The sequence below is a fragment of the Pleurodeles waltl genome, chromosome 12, assembly GCF_031143425.1.
Source record: "Pleurodeles waltl isolate 20211129_DDA chromosome 12, aPleWal1.hap1.20221129, whole genome shotgun sequence".
Classification (NCBI taxonomy): domain Eukaryota; kingdom Metazoa; phylum Chordata; class Amphibia; order Caudata; family Salamandridae; genus Pleurodeles; species Pleurodeles waltl.
The window spans coordinates 70912952-70935074 of NC_090451.1; the positions used below are offsets into that span (position 1 = coordinate 70912952).

General features: G+C 45.7%; 1 protein-coding gene across 7 annotated transcripts in view; it reads left to right on the forward strand.

Annotated features, from left to right (window-relative positions):
- Nucleotides 1-22123, forward strand: part of UNC13A (unc-13 homolog A) — a 240517-nt gene that overhangs the window by 155393 nt on the left and 63001 nt on the right. For all 7 annotated transcript variants that reach the window (XM_069216645.1, XM_069216647.1, XM_069216648.1 and 4 more), the window contains 9 exons: nucleotides 1359-1474; nucleotides 4234-4397; nucleotides 5625-5775; nucleotides 12562-12630; nucleotides 13119-13208; nucleotides 13700-13834; nucleotides 14201-14334; nucleotides 16868-16953; nucleotides 18658-18784. In XM_069216645.1, the coding sequence (XP_069072746.1) occupies nucleotides 1359-1474; nucleotides 4234-4397; nucleotides 5625-5775; nucleotides 12562-12630; nucleotides 13119-13208; nucleotides 13700-13834; nucleotides 14201-14334; nucleotides 16868-16953; nucleotides 18658-18784 (1072 nt within the window). The remainder of the gene's footprint in view (nucleotides 1-1358; nucleotides 1475-4233; nucleotides 4398-5624; nucleotides 5776-12561; nucleotides 12631-13118; nucleotides 13209-13699; nucleotides 13835-14200; nucleotides 14335-16867; nucleotides 16954-18657; nucleotides 18785-22123) is intronic.

Here is a 22123-nt window from a genome sequence, read left to right on the forward strand (position 1 = left end):
CTGTTTGAATCCTTTCTGCATTCCACCCCCCTTTACAAGCACCAACGCTCATGTCCTTGAATCCCTCGCACACCCAGCCTGCCCTGCCTTCCAGCGAGCTCTGCAGTTCGGTTATTCTGGGATGATATCATACCAGCGGTTGTTCCCGCCAATGCGCTGCTTTTCAGAAAACCTTACATCTGTTTAATGTAAATAATCATTGCCTTTTGTTCTCCTCCACTACAATTATCCAGAATGCCTGACATTAATTACATGTATTGTGTATTTGGTAAATTAAAGTTTACAGTTTTTTTTGCCAGTCATAAGCTCAGATCTCTATAACCCTTTGCTTCAGGGCTTCTTCTATGCCTGCACCTGTAAGGATTTTAGACGGGTATTTGACATAGCATTACTATTGTTATTTTCAACGCTCATCCTATTTCAGTATTTCAGTTCTGTGGTGGTTCTGGGAGAAAGTGTTGCTTCCTGGTAGGTATGCTGTGTTGAAGGGTAAAAAAAGCTGTCTTTGGCCCCATCATTCTATGAGAAAAGGTTTTACAGATAATCCTAAAGATGTCATCAATAGTGGCCAACTTGACATCATGCAGGTGAAATATGGTAAATTGCCTTATCCCAATCCCCGTTATAACCACTGTGATTGGGTTTGATTTAGATCACGAATTTAGAGCAAGATTAAGAAATTCAGTTTCTCTTCTGGACATCAATCTTTCAGTGGTCCCATAAGTCATGAAAATTGACCAGCAGTTAGCTTTTACACCTCTTGGCACACAGCCACATTATACGTTTCCTGCCGTGTTTGTGTAAAGTCGAGATAGTGAATCAAAACCCCGGCCATGCTATGATGAAAATAGAAATTGGATTGACCTAGGAATGTCATTGCTGCAACACGGCCATCCTCGCAGGGTGCAGATTGTTCTCAATAAGCAGGCATCCTCTCAAAATATTTTACTCAATTTGTGAGACTTTCCAGTGCAGGAGATCTAAGTATTTGAAGCCAAATTGAACATAGTTGTACAAATTGATGACCAGTCGAACCATAAAGGCTAGGTTTGAGTTGTACGTAAAAGGTCCGTGTTAGTCCCACGTCTTTGGAATGCTCTGCCTTCATTTCTTCATATTAAGCGATATTCGGTGTCATAATGTAGTCAATATCATTAGTAACGGGAATAAAATCACATGCCCTTTGACATCCCTGGAGATTTGCATTAAAGAGATGTTGTTTTCAAACAGGAAAATGTTTTCAGTTAAATGCTGGACTTTATTGTTGTTTGCAATAAAAAATAAAATGAAATGTTGTACTCAAATATATCGTTTCATCTACTTTTTCTAATTCTCGAACACACTCTTCATCTCATCAGATAAACGGACAGATAAATCAGCGGTGTCCGGGGCCATTAGACTGCATATCAGTGTTGAGATAAAGGGAGAGGAGAAAGTGGCGCCTTACCACGTCCAGTACACCTGTCTCCATGAGGTGAGTACACCTGTCTCCGTGAGGTGAGTACACCTGTCTCCGTGAGGTGAGTACACCTGTCTCCGTGAGGTGAGTACACCTGTCTCCGTGACGTGAGTACACCTGTCTCCGTGACGTGAGTACACCTGTCTCCGTGAGGTGAGTACACCTGTCTCTAAGAGGTAAGTGCGTGGAACAGTGGCGCCTTACCAAGTCCAGTTCACCTGTCTCCACGAGGTGAGTACACCTGTCTCCACGAGCAGAGTGCATGGAACGGTGTCATCTTACCACGTCCAGTACACCTGTATCCATGAGGTGAGTACACCTGTCTCCGTGAGGTGAGTACACCTGTCTCCATGAGGTGAGTACACCTGTCTCCGTGAGGTGAGTACACCTGTCTCCGTGAGGTGAGTACACCTGTCTCTACGAGGTAAGTGCGTGGAACAGTGGCGCCTTACCAAGTCCAGTTCACCTGTCTCCACGAGGTGAGTACACCTGTCTCAACGAGGTAAGTGCGTGGAACAGTGGCGCCTTACCAAGTCCAGTTCACCTGTCTCCACGAGGTGAGTACACCTGTCTCCACGAGGTGAGTGCATGGAACGGTGTCATCTTACCACGTCCAGTACACCTGTATCCATGAGGTGAGGGCATGGAACGGTGTCATCTTACCACGTCCAGTACACCTGTATCCATGAGGTGAGGGCATGGAACGGTGTCATCTTACCACGTCCAGTACACCTGTATCCATGAGGTGAGTGCATGAAACTGTGTCACCTTCCCACGTCCAGTACACCTGTCTCCGTGAGGTGAGTACACCTGTCTCCGTGAGGTGAGTACACCTGTCTCCGTGAGGTGAGTACACCTGTCTCTACGAGGTAAATGCGTGGAACAGTGGCGCCTTACCAAGTCCAGTTCACCTGTCTCCACGAGGTGAGTACACCTGCCTCCACGAGGTGAGTGCATGGAACGGTGTCATCTTACCACGTCCAGTACACCTGCCTCCACGAGGTGAGTGCATGGAACGGTGTCATCTTACCACGTCCAGTACACCTGTATCCATGAGGTGAGTGCATGGAACGGTGTCATCTTACCACGTCCAGTACACCTGTATCCATGAGGTGAGTGCATGAAACTGTGTCACCTTCCCACGTCCAGTACACCTGTCTCCACAAGATGAGTACATAGGTGTACTGGAAGTGGTACCCTTCTATCTCCACGAGGTGAGTGTATGGAACGTGGGCACCTTATTAAGTCCAGGACACCTGTCTCCATGAGGTAAGCGCAGGGTAAGGTGAAACCTTAAAATACTCAATCCATCTGTCTCCATGAGGTGAGTGCATGCAAAGGTAGAACAATATCGCGTCCCATATGCCTGTTTCCATGATGTGTGTGCATGAGAAGATGGCACCTTATGTCCAAGATGCCTATCTCCATGAGGTAAGCACAGAGTAAGGTAGAACCTTAATATACTCTGTACACCTGTCTCCATGAGGTGAGTGCATCAAATAGTTGCTCCTTTCTATACCAAGTGCACTCCATGAAGTGAGTGCATAGAAAGGTGGCAACATACCGTGTCCTATACACCTGTCACATCAATGTAAGTGTGCAGAAAGGTTAGAACCTTCCCGTGATCAGTGCACCTGTCTCCATTACATGAGTGTGGCAAAGATGGCACCTTAAACACATACAGTACACTTGTCCATATCAGGCAAAGACAGTATGGTGGTGCCACGCCATTGTCAGTACACGTGCCTGGAGGAGGCGCATGTGCAGTCAGATGACACCTCTCCACATCCTGTACATCTGTCTGCATTAAAGGAGTCAGAAGGGTAGACCCATATCCAGTACACCTGCCTACTTGAGGTGAGTGTGCCGAAAATTAATGCAAATTGCATACTGTACGTCTGCCTTAGAAGTGTGCACAGATGTAGCACATACCACATGCAGGAGATGGTGGTGTCCTATCACATCCTTAACCCCTGCAAAATACTTGTCATGGCCATGGAAGGAGGGAGCAGGAAATGGGGTTTCCTTTTTTCTCAGTTGAGGGAGCTCAGCAAGTGTGCTGGTGAGTGTAGAGGAAGAAGATTGGGGACATGGGAGGACATCAAGGGGAAGTGTAAGAGGAGATCTGTGGAGAAAGAGAAGGCATGGCGGGTTATTGAGGGACGGAGATGACAGACCTAGAGTTTAGATGGAGGTGAGGTTTGAAAACTGTGTACTTGAAACACAAGTTATAGTTCTGTTGGCCTGTGCAAGAGAGGCCACCTAGAATAATGTTGCCGTAAAATATATTTTACAGGGTAATAACGAAAGGCCCGATCCCCTGGATATGCCAGGTCTGAACTCTCTCATTCTTGCCAATCCAGAGCCCTGCTTCCAGGAGAACAACCCTGGTGCTCTTTCTCAATTAACTATGAAAAAGTGTTGGATTCCACTAATTGATTTGAGGTCCTGCATAGTGCTGTATATCACCACTAATATGTTATTGGTGCTTGACAAAGCATCTGACGATTGTGTGGTGAACGACGCTAAACAGTTTACTCTACTTTTCTTTTCCCATTGCAAGTGAGGTTATTCCTTGGGCCTCCTCTGAGAACTGGAATAGCTAGAGTAAAATTAGGAGATTGTCCAAAAGACTTCTGACTCTTAAAAGTCAGTAGAGCTGGGAAAAAGTAGGTAACTTTCCATAATTCCATGATGCATTGCTGATGATATCAAATAAGTAATGGAAACAAAGTAAATCTTGACATTGTATGTCTGTTTTCAATCTATTTCAGAACTTGTTCCACTTCCTAACAGATGTGCAGAACAACGGCGTAGTGAAGATCCCAGATGCCAAAGGTGATGATGCCTGGAAAGTGTACTTCGATGAGACTGCCCAGGAGATTGTGGATGAGTTTGCAATGAGATATGGCGTGGAGTCCATCTATCAAGCAATGACGTAAGGAACCCATAACGTTGATTTCAAATTTGAGGAGCTTTGGCAGTAGGTGAAGGGGTTGGGTCTCTTGACACTGAAATTTTTGGGGCATGGAAGAGTGTAAATCAGGACAGCTATTTGTCGCCTTGAAGACCCATAACCGAAATGAAGATCTGAGTCTTAATTTCATTAGAAAGATGTTTTCAACTATTTCTCATGAAGAGTAGTCCAAGAACTTCGAGTCATCCTGTTTCTAGATCTAAGACCTGTAATCGGGACATAGGCTATAGACTCCATACATTGGTCTACAGACAGCTCTATGATGTACTCACCAATGCTGGCAGTGCCAACTTTTCCAGTGCTGGCATCTCCATGGACTCGTGTTCTTGGTTGAACATCCTTTCCTCACCAACAGCAGCTGGTGAAGCAAATGTGAATCAAAGAACCTATCAATAGGTGAGAACCATTGTTATGGATTAGTCACTTTTGGGGTCATTTGTTTGGTGGGCGGCCCGCCAGCAGCTGGCTCAGCAGGGGCCTGTGTTCTCACATGCTTGTGGATAACCCCCAGCCCTATCTAAAGATTCATGGCTGCTCTGTGGAGGTCTCTATGGCAACAGTGAGTCTGCCCCACCGGTGGATACTTTTTGGCCTACGGAATGCCAACCAGGCCACCATATTGATGAGTGCAGATGGCATTCACTTTTGCTTTTCAGAAACAATCCCTGAAATCAAGGGTTTACTTATGAGAAGGAAAAAGGCAGTGTCTCTGACAGGGATTTTTCACCCTGAGCACTGACCCTATAATTATATTTCCAGCCACACTTTCGCCATGCCTCACAGTCCTGGCCTAAAAAGTGGCAAACATCAACTTCATGATAGACTGAGACCTTTCAGTTCAGTAGACCCTTATCTGCCTGTGATCATTTGGAGCAGAATTCACAGCAGTGGCTCCACCAGCAGTCAGTAAGGGGGTTTCCTCAACTATATATGGACTGTGTGAGCTCAGAGGTTGACGTGGGTGCATGGACCATTGATTTACTGCAGTTCTCCCCTCACTCCAAACTCTAAATGACCCATACCATCTTTTGTACGACATGATTTTCCAAAGACATGTTTAGATCTCTAGTGGCAGTTACTTACGGATACAAAAGGGTTGTTAAACCAACTACATCAGTGTGTGGAAGATTTAAGAACTGCAGAACCATTTTTATACATCAGCATTTTTCCTAATCTCTTTTTCTTTAGCCACTTTGCCTGCCTTTCCTCTAAGTACATGTGCCCTGGGGTGCCAGCCGTGATGAGCACCCTACTTGCCAACATCAATGCCTACTATGCCCACACAACTGCCTCCACCAACGTGTCTGCCTCGGACCGATTTGCGGCTTCCAATTTCGGGGTAAGTTTTTGTAGTACTAACAATAAATGTGATCTGACATATATGGGAATTGGGAGAATTGCAGATAAACCACTGCCTCTGAAAAGCAGGAGAGTGTGTTAAGACTGGCCTGTGACTGCCTCTTCCCTAATCATACCCACTTTTCTAATGCAATTGTTTGCCTAGACTCCATCCCAGAATGACACAACACTATACAGTTACTACATTTGTGAGAGAGAAGAGGAACACACAGGAGAAGCAGTTATAATGAAGCCTATAAGGCTTGGCGCGGCCCTTAGGTACAAACCAGGCTTATTGCAGCACGTGCATCTGGCAGAAGTCATGAACCCTGTTGTACATGTGTTAACACACACCTCCCATTTCCTGCTAGACCAAGTGGGCCTTGAGTTAGGGTAATGTCTAGTTCACTCATCCAGAATTTTGAGAAAGAAACCTTTTTTATATCAAGAGCATACATAGTAGCTCCGAGATGCCTCCCCGTCATTTTAAAAATCTGTCATGAGGTGAGTGAAGGGAAAAGCCAGGACAGACACATACACATGAACTTTACAATTGAAGAAGTAGAGCAGCAGTTATATCCCATAAAGGCGATTTATTAAAAAGTCCACTCTTCACCTCTGATCCTGTAGGCCACCTCTCAGGAGTCACTTGGGTGGTGTGATGTGCACCCACGCATCTTCCTGCATTTAGAAACTTTGGTCCCCTATACCCAGTGGTGTGCAAATTCTGAGAGTCCGGCATACATTCCCATTTGCCCATGAGTCGATATTTCAACATTGTGTGAAAAAATGCATATGCACAGGGGTTCACCAGCGCAAACCTGGTGCAAAGTGCTTGGCATGTAGCAGGCATGTGCTATTTGGGCACCTTGAAAAGCTGGATTGCACATGCTACTAGTGCAATATTTCCCAATAAGAAGTGTGCAAAGAGATATTGGGAATGAATTGTGCACCGAATAGTTCTCTTACCCTATAAAATTACCATTTACCAGTTGTGCAATTTTTGTTTGTTAGATCATGCAATTTACAGGCCTCTTGAGATCTGAGCCTCTGTGTTTTATACATAGACCTGTTACCTTACTGGATAAACACTCCAAGCACATGGGGGAGACATTTATTCAATTTCCAATGAAGTACCTTCGCTTTTGTATATGCCATTGTTAGAAATGGGGTTTCTGGTTGGCTAGGGTATGCACCTAAGCCAGACACACCCACGATAACCCTTGCTCACCCACTTGGTAGCTTGGCACGAGCAGTCAGGCCTATCCCAGAGGCAATGTGTAAAGCATTTGCACAACACTCACAACACATGTGACGCACTATCCCCACCACAAAGGAAACACAACACCAAGTTATATAAAAATAAACTGTTTTGTACACAACAGCATTAGACCAAACACAACATGTCAGTAATACCCTGCTACCCAAGCAGATGTCAGAACATTACACAGTACTATTACTCTGCGAAAGCCAGCAGTAGTTGCATAGAACATATAGGTTACTGGTTATCCTGCAACATAAGCTGTAGTCCAGTAAACATTCCCAAAATGCACATATCAGGGTAAAGTACGTATTACCAGAAGGCATAAGGTGACCGTAAACAAGTTACTCAAAATGCACTTGCCCTAGTAAACATACCATAAATGCCCATAATAGGAACATCAGAAAATACATGGCATGTTAGGAGGGCAGATCAATATAAATGCCCAGACATCATTACGAATACTTAGAAACACACGCTCATCACTGCCAAAATATCATGATTGCACATAAGATGAAACATACACATTTACATATCATGGTAAAACACGCATTACCAAAATGTCCAGACCTTGGCATGAATGCACCTTCACCTATACTCTACCTGGGGCGGTAACCCCTACGCAGGAGCTCTCATGCTTCGATGGAGGGCAATCCCAGAAAGGCGGTGATGTGGGGGAACGGGTGACCCCACTGGTGCGATGGAGGGGGGCGACACGCACCCCCTCCAATCCTCAGGGGAGTTCTCTCCCCTCTTCCCAAATAACTGGGGCCTTGTCCGACCCTTGCGCGGGCCGGATAGCCCAATGGCCCAAAGTAACACTGGAAGGTTCACGCTCCTACCGCAGCGACTGGGGGAGAGGGACTCGCCCTGGCCTCCCATGCGTCCTGCTTCTCAGGTGCCCCCTCCTAGTCTGAGGGCACCGTGCACAACCTCCCTACTGGGCAGAACCTCTGATGAGGTTATCCTGCCGCTCGATAGGAGAGAGGCTCCGGCTGCCTCTTGCACCTTGGGGGAACACACGTCTCCCCCGAGAGCACTCCAACGACGTTGTGGGCCCTGGGAGCAGGAGGGACAACCGATGAGGTCTCCCTCCCTCCTGGGGCTGCTCTTCTACACTTGCCCGCACCCAATCTGGTGCGCGAGAGTCCACAGCAATCCTCGGGCTGCAGCGGTGATCTTGGTCAGAGTTGGTGCCTGCTAGTGTCCTGGGGGCACTGGGCTCAATGCTCATCGCCCCGGGGGCACCGAAAGGAGCGCATTTACTCCTGTCCTTACTTGACTGTGTCCCGGGGGTACAGCCTGCTCAGGACGCAGTGGGGATTTTCTTCGGCAGCAGGAATAAAAGGAAGAGCTCTCCAGGTGCTCTAGTGAATACAAAAAAGGCGTTCTCAAGGTGCTAGGTAAATAAAATAAAAGCTCTCACCAGGTGCTTAGCTCCAACACAGGGGCTTCTAAATATAGCGGTGTCTTTGCTCTAGGAATCAAGCAGATGCAGGGGACACAGGCCACAGCACCCAGCCCCTGGGGACACAAGGGGAGCAGAGGTCAGCAGGGCCCAAAAACAGGTGAAGCACAAGGGGGATGCAGTCAGTGGCAGTTCCTCCTAGTGACCCAGCAGGTCACAGATCAGCACAGCAGCAGCAGTCCAAGGCGGTTCCTGGTGAATCCCTCCAGCAGTATTCTGTGCCCATTTCTTCAAGATATTTCTTGTGTAGTTTACATGGGGAAAATCCCCTGCACTTATACTCAGTTTTGCAAAGTAAATTCAAAGACTGGGAGAGGAGGTTCCAACCATTTGCAACTGGTTGTAGGAGTGTCCCCTCTATCCTCCAGCAACGGGCTCTGGACATCAGTTGGGGGTAAACGAGCCCTTTATGTGAGGCCAGAGCACAGCCTTTTTAAATGCAGGTGTGCCCCGCCTCCCCTTCTCTCAGACCAGGAAGGAATCCAATATGCAAATGCACCTCGGTAACACCACCACCCTCCCTGTGTACAGGCTGCCTGAGAAGTATGCACAAAGCCCAGCTGTCACCCTGCCCCAGACATGGATTGGAGTCAAGCTGGAAAACACCAGTCATAAGCACAGAGAAATTCAATTCTCACTTTCTAGAAGTGGCATTCTATAATGGTGATAAAATATTCCCCTACACCAGTAAGCAGCATTTCTCACTACCATTACAACCACGCTACCCTTCATAAATCAGACAGTACCCCCTAGACATAAGGCAGGGCATTTCCAATGAAATCCTCTGAGCAGGGCAGCACTCAGAGCAGTGAGAAACCAAATAGGCTGTTTGTCAGGACAGGCCCCACAACCAGGCACATGCCCTGCCTTATACATACATAGCACCCTACCCATAGTGCTAGCTAGGGCCTACCTTAGAGGTGACTTACATATAGTAAAAGGGGAGTTCTGGGCCTGGCAAGTAAATTAAGATGCCAGGTCCCTGTGGCAGTAAACTGCACACGCAGGCCCTGCGCTAGCAGGCCTGAGACGGGTTTGAAAGGCTACTTCTGTGGTGGCACAAGCAGCGCTGCAGGCCCACTAGTAGCATTTAATTTACAGGCCCTGAGTATAGGGATACCACTTTTGTAGGAAGTACCCTCTTTCTTGGCATGTTTACCCCCTTTTTCTGCCTGATGTCCGTGTGTTTGACTGTGTTCACTGGGATTCTGCTAACCAGGACCCCGGTGATTATCCTCTTTCTCCCAAAACTCTGTATTTCACCCACAATTGGCACACTGGTGCCCTATTATAAGTCCCTAGTATAGGGTACCTAGGTACCCAGGGCATAGGGTTTCCAAGGGATCCCTATGGGCTGCAGCATATAATTTGCCACCCATAGGGAGACCAAGCAAAGGGTTCTGCAGGACTGCCATTAAAGCCTGCATGAAAAGGTGCAAGCATCCTTTCACTGCCACTTGTCACTACACCAGGTCACTTATAAGTCACCCATATGTCAGGCCTTCTAGCCCAGAGGGCAGGGTGCCAAGTACCTGTGTGTGAGGGCACCCCTGCACTAGCAGAGGTGCCCCCAAGAACTCAGGCCCATTTTCCCGGACTTAGTGAGTGCAGGGACGCCAGTTTACGCGTCTACTGGACATGGGTCACTACCTATGTCCAGCTACGTAATGGTAACTCCAAACATAGGCATTTTTGTTATCAAACATGTTGGAATCATACCCCAAAGCTTTTGCAAGCATTGGTTGTATCCTCCTTAGAGGGCCCCCAGTATTGCCATTACAGCCTTCTGAGGGTTTCCAGGCAGCCCAAGCTGCTGCTACCTCCCAGACAGGTTTCTGCCCTCCTGTTGCTTGAGAAGCTCGAGCCCAGGAAGGCAGAACAAAGGATTTCCTTTGGGAGAGGGATGTTACACCCTCTCCCTTTGGAAATAGGTGTTACAGGCTTGGGAGGGGAAGCCTCCCCAACCCACTGGCAATGCTTTGAAGGGCACATTTGGTGCCCTCCTTGTATAAAGCAGTCTACACCGGTTCAGGGACCTCCAGTCCCTGCTCTGGCACGAAACTGGACAAAGGAAAGGGGAATGACCACTTCCCTGTCCATCACCACCCCAGGGGTGGTGCTCAGAGGCTCCCTGGGTTTTGCCACCTTGGATTCAAGGTTGGCAGGGAACTCTGGGAATATCTGAGTGGCTAGTGCCAGCAGGTGATGTCAGAGTCACCTCCTGATAGGTGGTCACTCGGCTAGGTGACCAATCCCCCTTTCAGGGCTATTTAGGGTCTCTCCTTTGGGTTGTTCCTCAGATTCGGATTGCAAGTCTCCAGCAGGAATCAAACTGCACACTCCACTTCGACTTCTGACCGAAGAAACTGCATCTGGACTATACAGGACCCTACAAGCTGCAACAAAGAAGCAAGATGCCTCCTGCAACATTGTATCTCCGGCTCCTTCCAGCAACTGCAACAGTTCCCCGGGTCGCGCATTCTCTGAGGACAGCCCGTCTTCAGCCTGCATCAGAAGGAAGAAGGAATCTCCCCTGGGGTGAAGGAGTCACTCCCCTGCTTTTGCAGGCACCAACTGCAATAACGACCGGCTGCGTGGATCCCCTCTACTGCTGAGCTGCGTAGATCCTGTATCACGGGTTTTGGGCTGAAGTGTTCTTGACTGTCCTCTCTTCTGTGCTTCTTGGACTTGGTCCCCTTTTTCCACAGGTCTTCTTGTCCAGGAATCTACTGTTGGTGTTTTGCAGTCTCTTCTGGGTTTTGCATTCTTCTTCTTCACCTCTCTGTGTGTGTTCTGGGAAACTTACTGTGACTTACTCCTGCTTTCCTGGTCTCTGGGTTGGGTTATGGTACTTACCTTTGGGCTTTCCTAGTACTCACAGCTCCCCTCTATACACTACACTTACCTAGGTGGAGGACCAACTTTTGCATTCCATTTTTTTTGTATATGGTTTGTGCTCCCCCTAGGGCTATTTCTCTCTTTTGTGATTTTCACTAATTGCACTGTTTTCTAACAGTTTTTATGCTGTGCCTATTACTGCATTCTTGTGTATATAATTTGTGTATTACTTACCTCCTAAAGGAGTATGGCCTCTATGGTATTTTTGGTATTTGTGTCACCAAGATAAAGTACCTTTATTTTTGTAACACTGAGTGTTTTCTTTCATGTGTGTAAGTACTGTGTGACTGCAGTGGTATTGCATGAGCTTTGCATGTCTCCTAGATAAGCCTTGGCTGCTCATCCACCGCTACCTCTAGAGAGCCTGGCTTCTAGACACTTACTACACTACACTAATAAGGGATACCTGGACCTGGTATACGGTGTAAGTACCATAGGTACCGACCACACACCAGGCCAGCCTCCACCAACTGTACAAGGGACTTACAGGTAAAGTAAATGTGCCAATTAGGTGTAAGCCAATCATACCAACTTTAGTAGGGAAAGCACCTGCACGTTAGCACTGATCAGCAGTGATACAGTGCTCAGAGTCCTAGAGCCAACAGCAAGAGGTCAGAAAAAGTAGGAGGAAGGAGGCAAAAAGTTTGGGGATGACCTGAAAAAGGGCCAGGTCCAACAGCTATAGTGAAAAACTTGAACGCTGGCAGGTCTGACTTGCTGCCTTCACAATGGCATGTTAGACCTGCAGTCATCTTCCCCTCCAACATCCTCTCCCTCACCGGCAGAGGCAGTCCTCACAGTGGACATAGGAAACACTCTGGGGGAAATCTCTTGCCCCACAGGCTTTAAATTTGGTGAAGCAGCTGGATTGGCAGAAGTCATGCTTACACTACCCAAATCATGCAGTGGCTGGCCTAGTTCAAAAGTGTATGAGAAAGTGTATCCACAAAAATAGGATTTTAGCAATGTAACAGTACTATTGTATGATGTCCTTTAAGTATGGATAAGATTCTCACATGCTGAACGGAGGCATTGACTCGAAAATCATGAGGCAGGGTGGTTATGAGCACATCTACGCCAGGTTAAGATCAAACGGGTAAGGTATCTCATTGTGTGCATCACTCATGGACTGATCATGCATTTCTCCTTGTATCCCACAGAAAGAGAGATTTGTGAAGCTCTTGGACCAACTGCACAACTCTCTCCGCATCGACTTGTCCATGTACCGGGTAAGAAAGAGTACAACTTGCGAACACACGTCAAGGCCCACTGATCTCATTATAGAGTGGAGAATATCTGTCAACAGGAAAAGAAATGGCATTTTAACCATACAAGCAATATATATGTCTACTCCTTTTCAGAATCATAACCTTCACCAGGTTACTGTAATTTTAATAGGTTGGACAATGTATACAGCCTTACTACCGGGAGAGTTCACGATCTTACCAGGTTAAAACATTGCACTCTTTTCTGGGAGCTGATTTTATCAAGCAGAAAGGTTTCTTTCTCTCTTTCCATGGGGAAAGGTCACCATAACCATTGGGACAGTTCACCATCCTGTGAAATCTCCATATATTACCAGTGGATGGAGAAAATCTTACTAGAGGCACAAGAGTAGGCGTGCCTTTCTCCCAGAAATCAGGAACTCATGATGAGTAAATCATACCTACACATATGAATAGGTACACTATTTCAATATTAATTTTCTCTTCTCCAGAATAACTTCCCTGCCAGCAGCCCAGAAAGGCTCCAGGATCTCAAGTCGACGGTGGACCTGCTTACAAGCATCACTTTCTTCAGGATGAAGGTACTATGAGCCACTGGCACCGGAGGCAAGAGAGGACGGGGGTGTGAGTTAATCACCAGCTTAGCAGGGGCGTTGCTTCTGGGACATGTGCGGGGTGGTACACCACCTGATAAATGAATTTTCTGATAAAAAGTTGGACACAGATGCTTTCAGTCGGGTATTGTGAGATGTCTTCCGGATTTTACCAGGAACTTTTACATTAATTCAGACAAAAACGCACACACACTATCTCCCTCTCAGTTTTTAGCCGTCAAAAACATTGGTAATTTTACAAAATATTGTGTTTTCCCTCTCTTAGTGCCCCTACCAATCTGCATTTGTCTCTCTTTCCACTGCCTCTCTTTCCCATGCACTCTGCTTGTCGTATAATTGGGAGTTCTCCGCCTGGCATTTGAAGGGGCTTGTTTTGGTCTAACGAAAGTGGCATTCAAGACTATCCTTAATATGTCAATATTTTCATGTGCTCCCCTCTCGCCCATTCCCACACACAGGTCCAAGAGCTGCAGAGCCCACCCCGTGCCAGCCAAGTGGTGAAGGACTGCGTGAAAGCCTGCCTCAACTCTACGTATGAGTACATCTTCAACAACTGCCATGAGCTGTACAGCCGGGAGTACCAAACTGACCCCGTGAGTAGGAGCGCCTTGCCATTACCTTGAAAGGCCTACACTATACTCAATAGTGGCAATCCCTCAGTGAGAATCTGGCAGACTGTAGTATTAATAGTATGTCTTTACACTCACCCACTGTCTGTGAGTACTTGCTCTCAGTGCACCAGTAGGGTTTGGTGAGTGCCTTCGAAGGCCCGGCCTGAGATCTTATGTTAAAGCATGAAATTCCACTGACTTCCAATACAGGATCACAAACTTACTCTTTCAACGATTCGGGGGATGGAGTAACGCATACTGCATCTGGTAAATGAGTAAATAGATGGAGATGGGTGGCTCGTGGATAAGTACCTATTGTGAGTCTGCCTTTACATCCCCTTGTCACAGGCAAAGAAAGGTGAAGTACCGCCCGAAGAGCAAGGGCCCAGTATCAAAAACCTGGATTTCTGGTCGAAACTCATCACGCTCATTGTGTCCATCATAGAAGAAGACAAGAATTCATACACCCCCTGCCTGAACCAGTAAGTAGGAAGTGCACGACTAATAGGATACCTTCTTAATTGTATGGCTGTGTATTAATATAGGGTACAGTGCAAATTAAATAACCTTTATGCGCTTGCCTCAGTCCAGCCCTGCCCAAATGCAATAGCGCTGGTATGTGTTGTAGCTTTTTATGCAGGGCATAGTATTTTCTGGCATAAATAACAGAGTTATAACTGAGTTCTGAAAACTGCTGACCTTTATCAGGGGGGGTTGTGAGATGGCAGATTAGCATCTCAGACTAAAGCTCTGTTGGAGAGCTTGGGTTTGAAGCACATGTTGATTAATGACCATGCATCATTTTGGAACCTACAAGTCTTTTCCTAGAGACTTTGACCTCTTACTTTTCCCAGTTCCCTTACTCATGGGGATTACAACACACTAAGCGAAGGCAAAAGGGAGAGAGAACGTTACTACAAAGCGGAATTGCTTAGATTTAATGCAAAGGTGGAAAACTTGGAAAGGGTTACGTAGTTTTCGAATTTATGATCGAATTGCAAATATTTTTGCAATTCTCCATCCACAGTACTGTAGAATTAAGTGTTGTGGAAATCTGCATTTGTACAATACACTTTTTATTTCCTATTTAATCTACTAGTAAATAATTTTTCCTGGTTGTGAAATCTCTTCCCATAGTATTCCTTCCTAAGATGCATACTTGTGTGGCATTGTTTTGATAGCTGGCAATAGGTTTGCACACTAGGTGTGAAATATCATTGGGAAGGTAAGTGAAGTAGCACAAAGTTACAACCCTGTAGTTCACAGCCCTCTCTCCGGTACCAGAGGTTCTCATCCCTTATCGCATTGCTAGTAAAGCTTCTGCACTGGCAGCTTGTTATACAGCCATTCCACCTGTGGACATAAATATCTTCAGTTTGTATTCTTATGTGGTTTACACCCACAGATGGCATTTATGCTGGCATGTTTTAAATGTAGTGTTCATGAATGAAAGTTGTGCCTCATATTTCTGGATACTGTGAAGTGCACTCTGTGGACTAGATAACCAGTTCTATGGAGCGGTATCCCTAGGTTGGATAACACTCTGTCTGTATACAAATGGCCGGGTGCACTAATTTTCCCAGGTGCAGGAACACCACACCTGATTTTACCTTCTTAAATTTCCAGACAGTAAAATTGTGCGAGGCTTTGGTTGCAACAGCTGGGGAGCCTTATTCCCTGACCCCACCAAGCTCCTTCTTCGAGAGCTCCCTCTGTAAAAACTATTCTTCCCTCTGCCCCTCCAACAAGCCCCCCTCTGTCTTCCCCCTGCAAGCAGTGAAGGTACAGTTAAACCCCTCTGAATAAACTACTGTGCAGAATAATACTTAATAATTCCATATCCACACAGTTGTTCTGCATTTCAGGTGTTCCAGAATGTAATTGACAGAATTCCATTTGAAAATACAAGCCAGTAATTCCAGAACCTTGGAATTCCGCCTAACCAATAATTGGGGCCCATGGAGTACATAGACTTTAGCAGTGTGGCTGAATAACCATGATGAACTCTTGTTCTCCTTAGCCTTCCTTCAAACACCAACCCGACCGAGAGCATGTAGGCAGCCAGGACTCCATCCCTTGCCCCCTACACAAGGAAGAAACACCAAGAGCCTTGTGCTGGGGCAAATCCCTATATTTTTAGTAGAACTGAGTCCTGGTTGAGCAGTTTCATGACTTGCAAATATTGAGAAATCTGTGGTTTAATGTGGTCTCTCGTAGGAATTCCGTGGCTCACATTACGGAAACCACATGGCCTCTGTACCGGACATTCCATGGCTTATGTTGTAATACATCTCTGGACTGTAATGAGGAAATTCAATGGACTGTGTTATGGTGAACCAATCTATCGCAAAATGTAAATTGCCATTTTATTGCCAGCTTGCAAGGAAATTTCAAGGATGGTCTCCTTGATGTTCCCTGGTTTTGCATGGCATTTTTAGCAGGAAATGTTATTAGTATCATAGGCAATCGAATAGGCTAGATTGGCTTTTATGGAGGAAGTCACGTGCCCCATGAAAAAGGCCCAAGTTCTTGTTGTGTTATTTGAAATTTATTGCACAGTGTTGTTTTGTAGCCATGTAGGCAAATACTCCTCATGCTTAAGATCCACTTCAATTACTCTTACATATTAAATCATTTATATCTGCCCATTTTTCAGCTCAGGTTCTTTTTCTTAATAATATTCTCCTTGTTTCCTAAACTCCCCTGTTCTGCTTTGCTTAGTCCTTGTGGAGACATCAAGCAAGGTGAGAACACTAGTTTACAGAAGGGTGTAAATACCAACAAGGAAAATAAAAGGCCTCGCTGGCAACTAGTAGAGGTTATAGTTGCGTCTGCCATCAGGAGGTGCCAACCTTATGCATTATTCCATGCCTGTATTGTAATGCCTACAATGTGTGTCTTCTGCAACAGGAGGCCTGAGAATCAGTTGTGGGTTGAACATGAGTTTCCAAAAACACCATTAAAATGCAAAATGATTATCCTTCATACAAATCTATGTTCTCGTCTCCCTCCTAGGTTTCCTCAGGAGTTGAACGTGGGGAAAATCAGTGCTGAGGTCATGTGGAGCCTCTTTGCTCAGGACATGAAATATGCAATGGAAGGTGTGTGCTCAACCCTCTCATCTCCCATCACAGGTGTTCAATATATACCCTTATTCAGGTACCCGGTAAAACCAGTAGCACCTCACAACATTCCACTCTTGTAACACCTTATTTGAAGGGGGGGCCAAGTCTAACCTATATTTGATCATAACCATAAACGTAGCAAAAAGCAGACCTGAAAATGCACTTATCGTGGATATGCTATGAGTTGACTCAATGTATACCCTTCTTCAACTACCAATTGATCCAGTAGCACAGCACAAAATTACAGTCTTGATCCAAAGAAAAATAGATATTTAATTAAGACATTTGAGCACTGTGGTTGGAGGAAAAATGCTGGAGAAATTCTGCTTCCATCCTGACCACATCACTGAGTGTGAAATATTCCAAAGCGCTTCCACTACAACGGGTAGAGAGAGAGAAATAAGGTCATGCGGGAAATCAGTCCCTACATGGCCCCTTTCCATTACTTTCGGATTCCTTTCCTATACAGATGTTTTGGATTTTTTTGTTATAATTCCAGATAATCAGATCTCAGCATCCTTGAAGAAATATAACGTAAACGTCTCAGCTGGATAGTGCTTTCTTATACCCCAAGGCACTATGCATTGCACAGCTCTAAGACTTCAACTCTATGACCTGCTGAATAGGTGTGCAGCATGAATGCATATCAGATGTTATATTGAGATTATGAATTTTTCAGTGGCTACCAAATTGACCAACAAACAATAGTCAGAATTCCAATTGTGCTGGCCTGAGAGGAATGATTTCCTACTCACTTCTACGAAGACAGGGTTAGTTGTCCTGCACCCAAGATGGTCCTTGCCTTAGTAGTGAACTCTATGCTGGCATCCAACTCTTCACAGAGATCTGTAATATCTTGGTAGCAAACAATTCACATTAGTGCCTGTTTTTGACACATTACCCAACTTCCAAACACACATTCACACACATTCTGAACCAATGGCATTTTGGCTTGAACTACAAGAATTATGAGTAAAAATTCCTCATTTTTCAACACTCAAAAGAAATGAGACTACAAAGTATACTCTCCATTTGACCAAGACTGGTAATTCAAACTAGGTTGATGAAGATTTCTCATGCAAATAAAAACACATGGCAGAGAAAATGGAGGCCCCTCTCCATTCCCTCTCTTATCCACACCACCATATTCCCCCCACTTGCTCTCTTAGCCTCTTTGCTATTTCTAATGTCTAGGGGAAAGACCCCATTTGAAAACTGGGGCCTCTCAGACTATATGGAATCTTGCATTCCAGGTGCACATTCATCGATGACCTGACGTTTCTCTGTGGAATGGAACGGGGGCTAGTGATCACACGGGCTGGTTTAGTTAAGGACGTCTGCTTCTTCAACTGAGAATGGAAGTGCAAGCAGTTGAAGGATTGATAGAGGGGACGTCATCATGGCTTATACTTGCTGTGAACACTCTTGCTTTTCCCCAATCAATGAGAGTCTAGGTTTCTCTCTAAACAAAGGTGTGAGTGGGTCGCGGGTTCTTATAAAAGACTAGGGATGGAGATGGAGTCCTATGATTTGGGGTACATATTTTCTCAAAGGTAGAGGGATGCAAATATGTTTTTCTTAATTACAGAGAAGTCTGCACGAGTCTCTCTTTGGGGCATGGCTCCAGGAAGTACGTCTTTGGTTTCTATTATCTTACTAGATCTTTGCCTTTCTTTCCAGAGCATGACAAGCACCGTTTGTGCAAGAGTGCTGATTACATGAACCTGCACTTCAAGGTGAAGTGGTTATACAATGAGTACGTGAAGGAGCTGCCATCTTTCAAGAGTCGTGTTCCCGAGTACCCAGCGTAAGTGTGTCCTTCACCACTGCAGATAGAGATTTAGGAACATCAGAGTAGGAACTCTTCATCACTTGGAGATCTCAGGGTGCCAGCGTAATGACTCTTCATAATCATCACTAGAGCACTTTGAACCACCACAACAGGAGATCATAAATGAGTAGAACACTTAGAAGTGCCAGAGTAGAAGCTCCTTGGTCATTCTCCGCAGCCTACCCAGAACCACCAGAGTAGACGATCATTCATCATCATTAGGAAACCCAGAACCACCACAGTAGGTGAACCTTCATCACTAGAACACTTGAAGAAATCAGAGTAGAAACACTTCTTCATCATCATCCCTAGGAGACCTAGAAACTACAGTACAAAAAACATCATCATCACAGTTAGCTTAGGAGCACACGAGTATAAAATCACTTGTCACAATCAAGTGCAGGCTTTGAGGTACAGATTAAGAGATCTATTAGGTACATGAGATACCTTGGAGAGTACTTTAGAACATCTAGGCACACCAGAAGACCAGTGAGACGCAAACGCCTATCAGGGGCAAAAGCACAGACTTGCAAGATTTACTTCAGCGACCTATTTCACACCCCCCCCCATGCTGCAGTATGCGGGCAGATAGGGGGCCAGGAGCAGCAGCTTTGTCCAGCTCTTGCACGTCTGCCTGAAAGCCCATCTCTGGTGTCTTAGGACCCGAGTTTGGGGAACAGATTATTCTGGGCCTGGGGATGCCATGAGATATGCATGAGCAGTGGATTAGGTGACCTGGGAGACTAAAGTCAGTAGGCAATGGAGTACGAGGCCAGAAGATAAGGACATCTTGGGGCTCCAAACTGGAAGCCCAGCAATTCGTAATTTTTTGCTGCCAATATCATTCGATTTTCACACTTAATCTTTAGTTGTTCAACTCACTATGCTGCTTCCTTAGATATCTATCTGTTTCCCAAGTCTATAACACAGCACTGCAGTAAAAAATAATGTCAGTTGAGCTTCCGTACTTACTTTTAGTCTTGCTGATTTCACCATTTTACAATTTTTGCTGCATTTCTCTGGCAGGCTCTTATAAGGAATGCCCCTGTAAAGCTCTGAGCCCACTGCAGCCATGTTCGGTCATGGTCTGACACTGAGCGGGAGAGGATCAATAGTTATTTATTGTTAATTAAAAGGCTGGATGCTGCAGGCACATTGATTCCTAAAGCCACAAGTGATTCCTATCTGGAAACCTGCCTGAATTACAGCCCAGCTTAGCACTCTGCTGGATACAATCACATAATTGTGAGACTGCAGTCTTCTGCTGCTCTAGATTGCAACAGGCTGCACTGTGGGAGCTGTAGTCTTACTTTTCTAATTATGAAGCATGTTTCGAAGTCATGCATACCAGACCAATAATGCTAGCATTGGGCAAAATCTTAATTATGGAACTGGGCAAATTGTGGAACGTTTCCAGGAAAGGTCAGTATTAGATAAAAGGTATAATATGAAAGGAACCAGAGGTCAGGTGGTCCCATGGCTGGTGATTGATGTTCAGCCAATCCATGCTATTTTAGATCACATCACTTTGCATTGTGCAACTCTACTATTCATAATTGCCAAATGGCCCCATGTCATGTGTTCACTTTCAGCATGTGGTGGCTTTGTAGACGACAGCACGTTAGCTAAAAGGCTTCTTTGGGTTTATTTATGTCCCAATACCACCTTCATGACATGGGCCTATTTGAAAACTATAAACACTGCCTCCCAGAAAAGGCAATTTGGTCTGAGTCGAATACTTAGGATACATAACTACATCATAAGTTTACATGGGTGCTTGAGAGCTGTTTGGTGAAAGCAGGGAGCGCCTGTATTATCAAATATTTCCTAGAGACACCATCTACCAGCCAAGGGCGCTCTCATTTCACAATCTATTGTGTTGTAGTTTTCACTCATTTCAATTGGACAAATCTGACTTAATGGTTTGTACAAGACTAGGAATACCTATATAGTACCCTACAGAGAAAATAAGTCCTTAGAATTCAGCCCTGTTATAGCTGACAATGCAGGTGGGCACTAAGTGCACTATTTTTAGGAACTAGAACCTATTTTTCGTCATCCGACTTTGATTCAGGACAAGATTGAGAAATGCAGAAAATAGATAAAGAGGGAGAGGAATATAGAAAAATAGTGTCGAAGAAAGCAGGAATGAAAAAGGTGGTGAGAGAGACAGGCATAAGATGGAATCAAAATGGTTAGGCAGTCTGGTCATTTAGCAACCCCAGCATTTGGCAGTGATAGTGGCGGCCTCTAAGGAATAAGTTTAGTCCCATGCACGTATTCCTTTACAAATTGAATTTGGGTAAAGGGGTTCCAGAGCTTTGGCCGGGAGTGCTGCCTTTCACTAGGCCAAGCTGTGTGGCATTTGTGCTCACACTGTTGCATTACTGCAGCGTTTCTGAAGCTCAAACCAATGTTGTCTTGTATTATCTTATCTTGTCTTGTAGAGCACTCTATCACCTGGGAGGGTATCCTGGCACTGGGCATGTGTGAGTATAGGCACACCTAGGACCTAGTGGGAGTACTCGAAAAGCCAGGTCTTTAGCTGCTTGTGGAATCCAAGAAGGGAGGAGGAGGCTCTTGCGTAGCAGCAGGCTGTTCCACGCTTTAGGAACGATGTAGGAGAAGGCTTGACTACTGTATCTGGTTTTCTGTATGTGTGGGATTTGTGCAAGTAGGAGTCTGGACGAGCGGAGGTGGTTGGAAAGTTTGCCAAAGCAGAGGCAAGGGTTATGTAGTACCTTGAAAGTGTGGGTGTGGAACTTGAATTGTGCTTGTTTGTGAATGGTAAGCGAGTGGAGCTCCTTCAGGTATGATGAGGGTGTGCCATGGGAGGCTGAGAGTGACTCAGGGTGACGAGTTCTGAATGGTCTGCAGCCTTCTGGTGAGATTCTCGTTAATCCCAGCATAGAAGGTGTTCCCATAGTCCAGTTTGCTTCTGACCGAGGCGTGCGTGACGGTTTTCCAGGTGCTGATTTGGAGCCATTTGAAAATCTTCCTCGACATCTTCAGGGTATGGAAGCATGAGGGGGGGACAGCATTGTCTTGGGCATTCATGTCGGGTTTGCTGTCGATGATGATCCTGAGGCTCTTTGCATGGGTGATGGGTGACGGTCCTAGCACTGTTGGCCACTAGGTTGAGTCCCAGGGTGATGTGCTCTTCCCAAATATCACAATTTTGGTATTGTTGGTGTTCATCTTTAGACAGTTGGTCTTCATCCAGTGGGCGATTTAGTCATGCAGGCACTGAACTTGATCCGGATACTGAGCATCTTGTCCGTGAGGGAGAGAATGAGTTGTGTTTCGTTGGCCTAG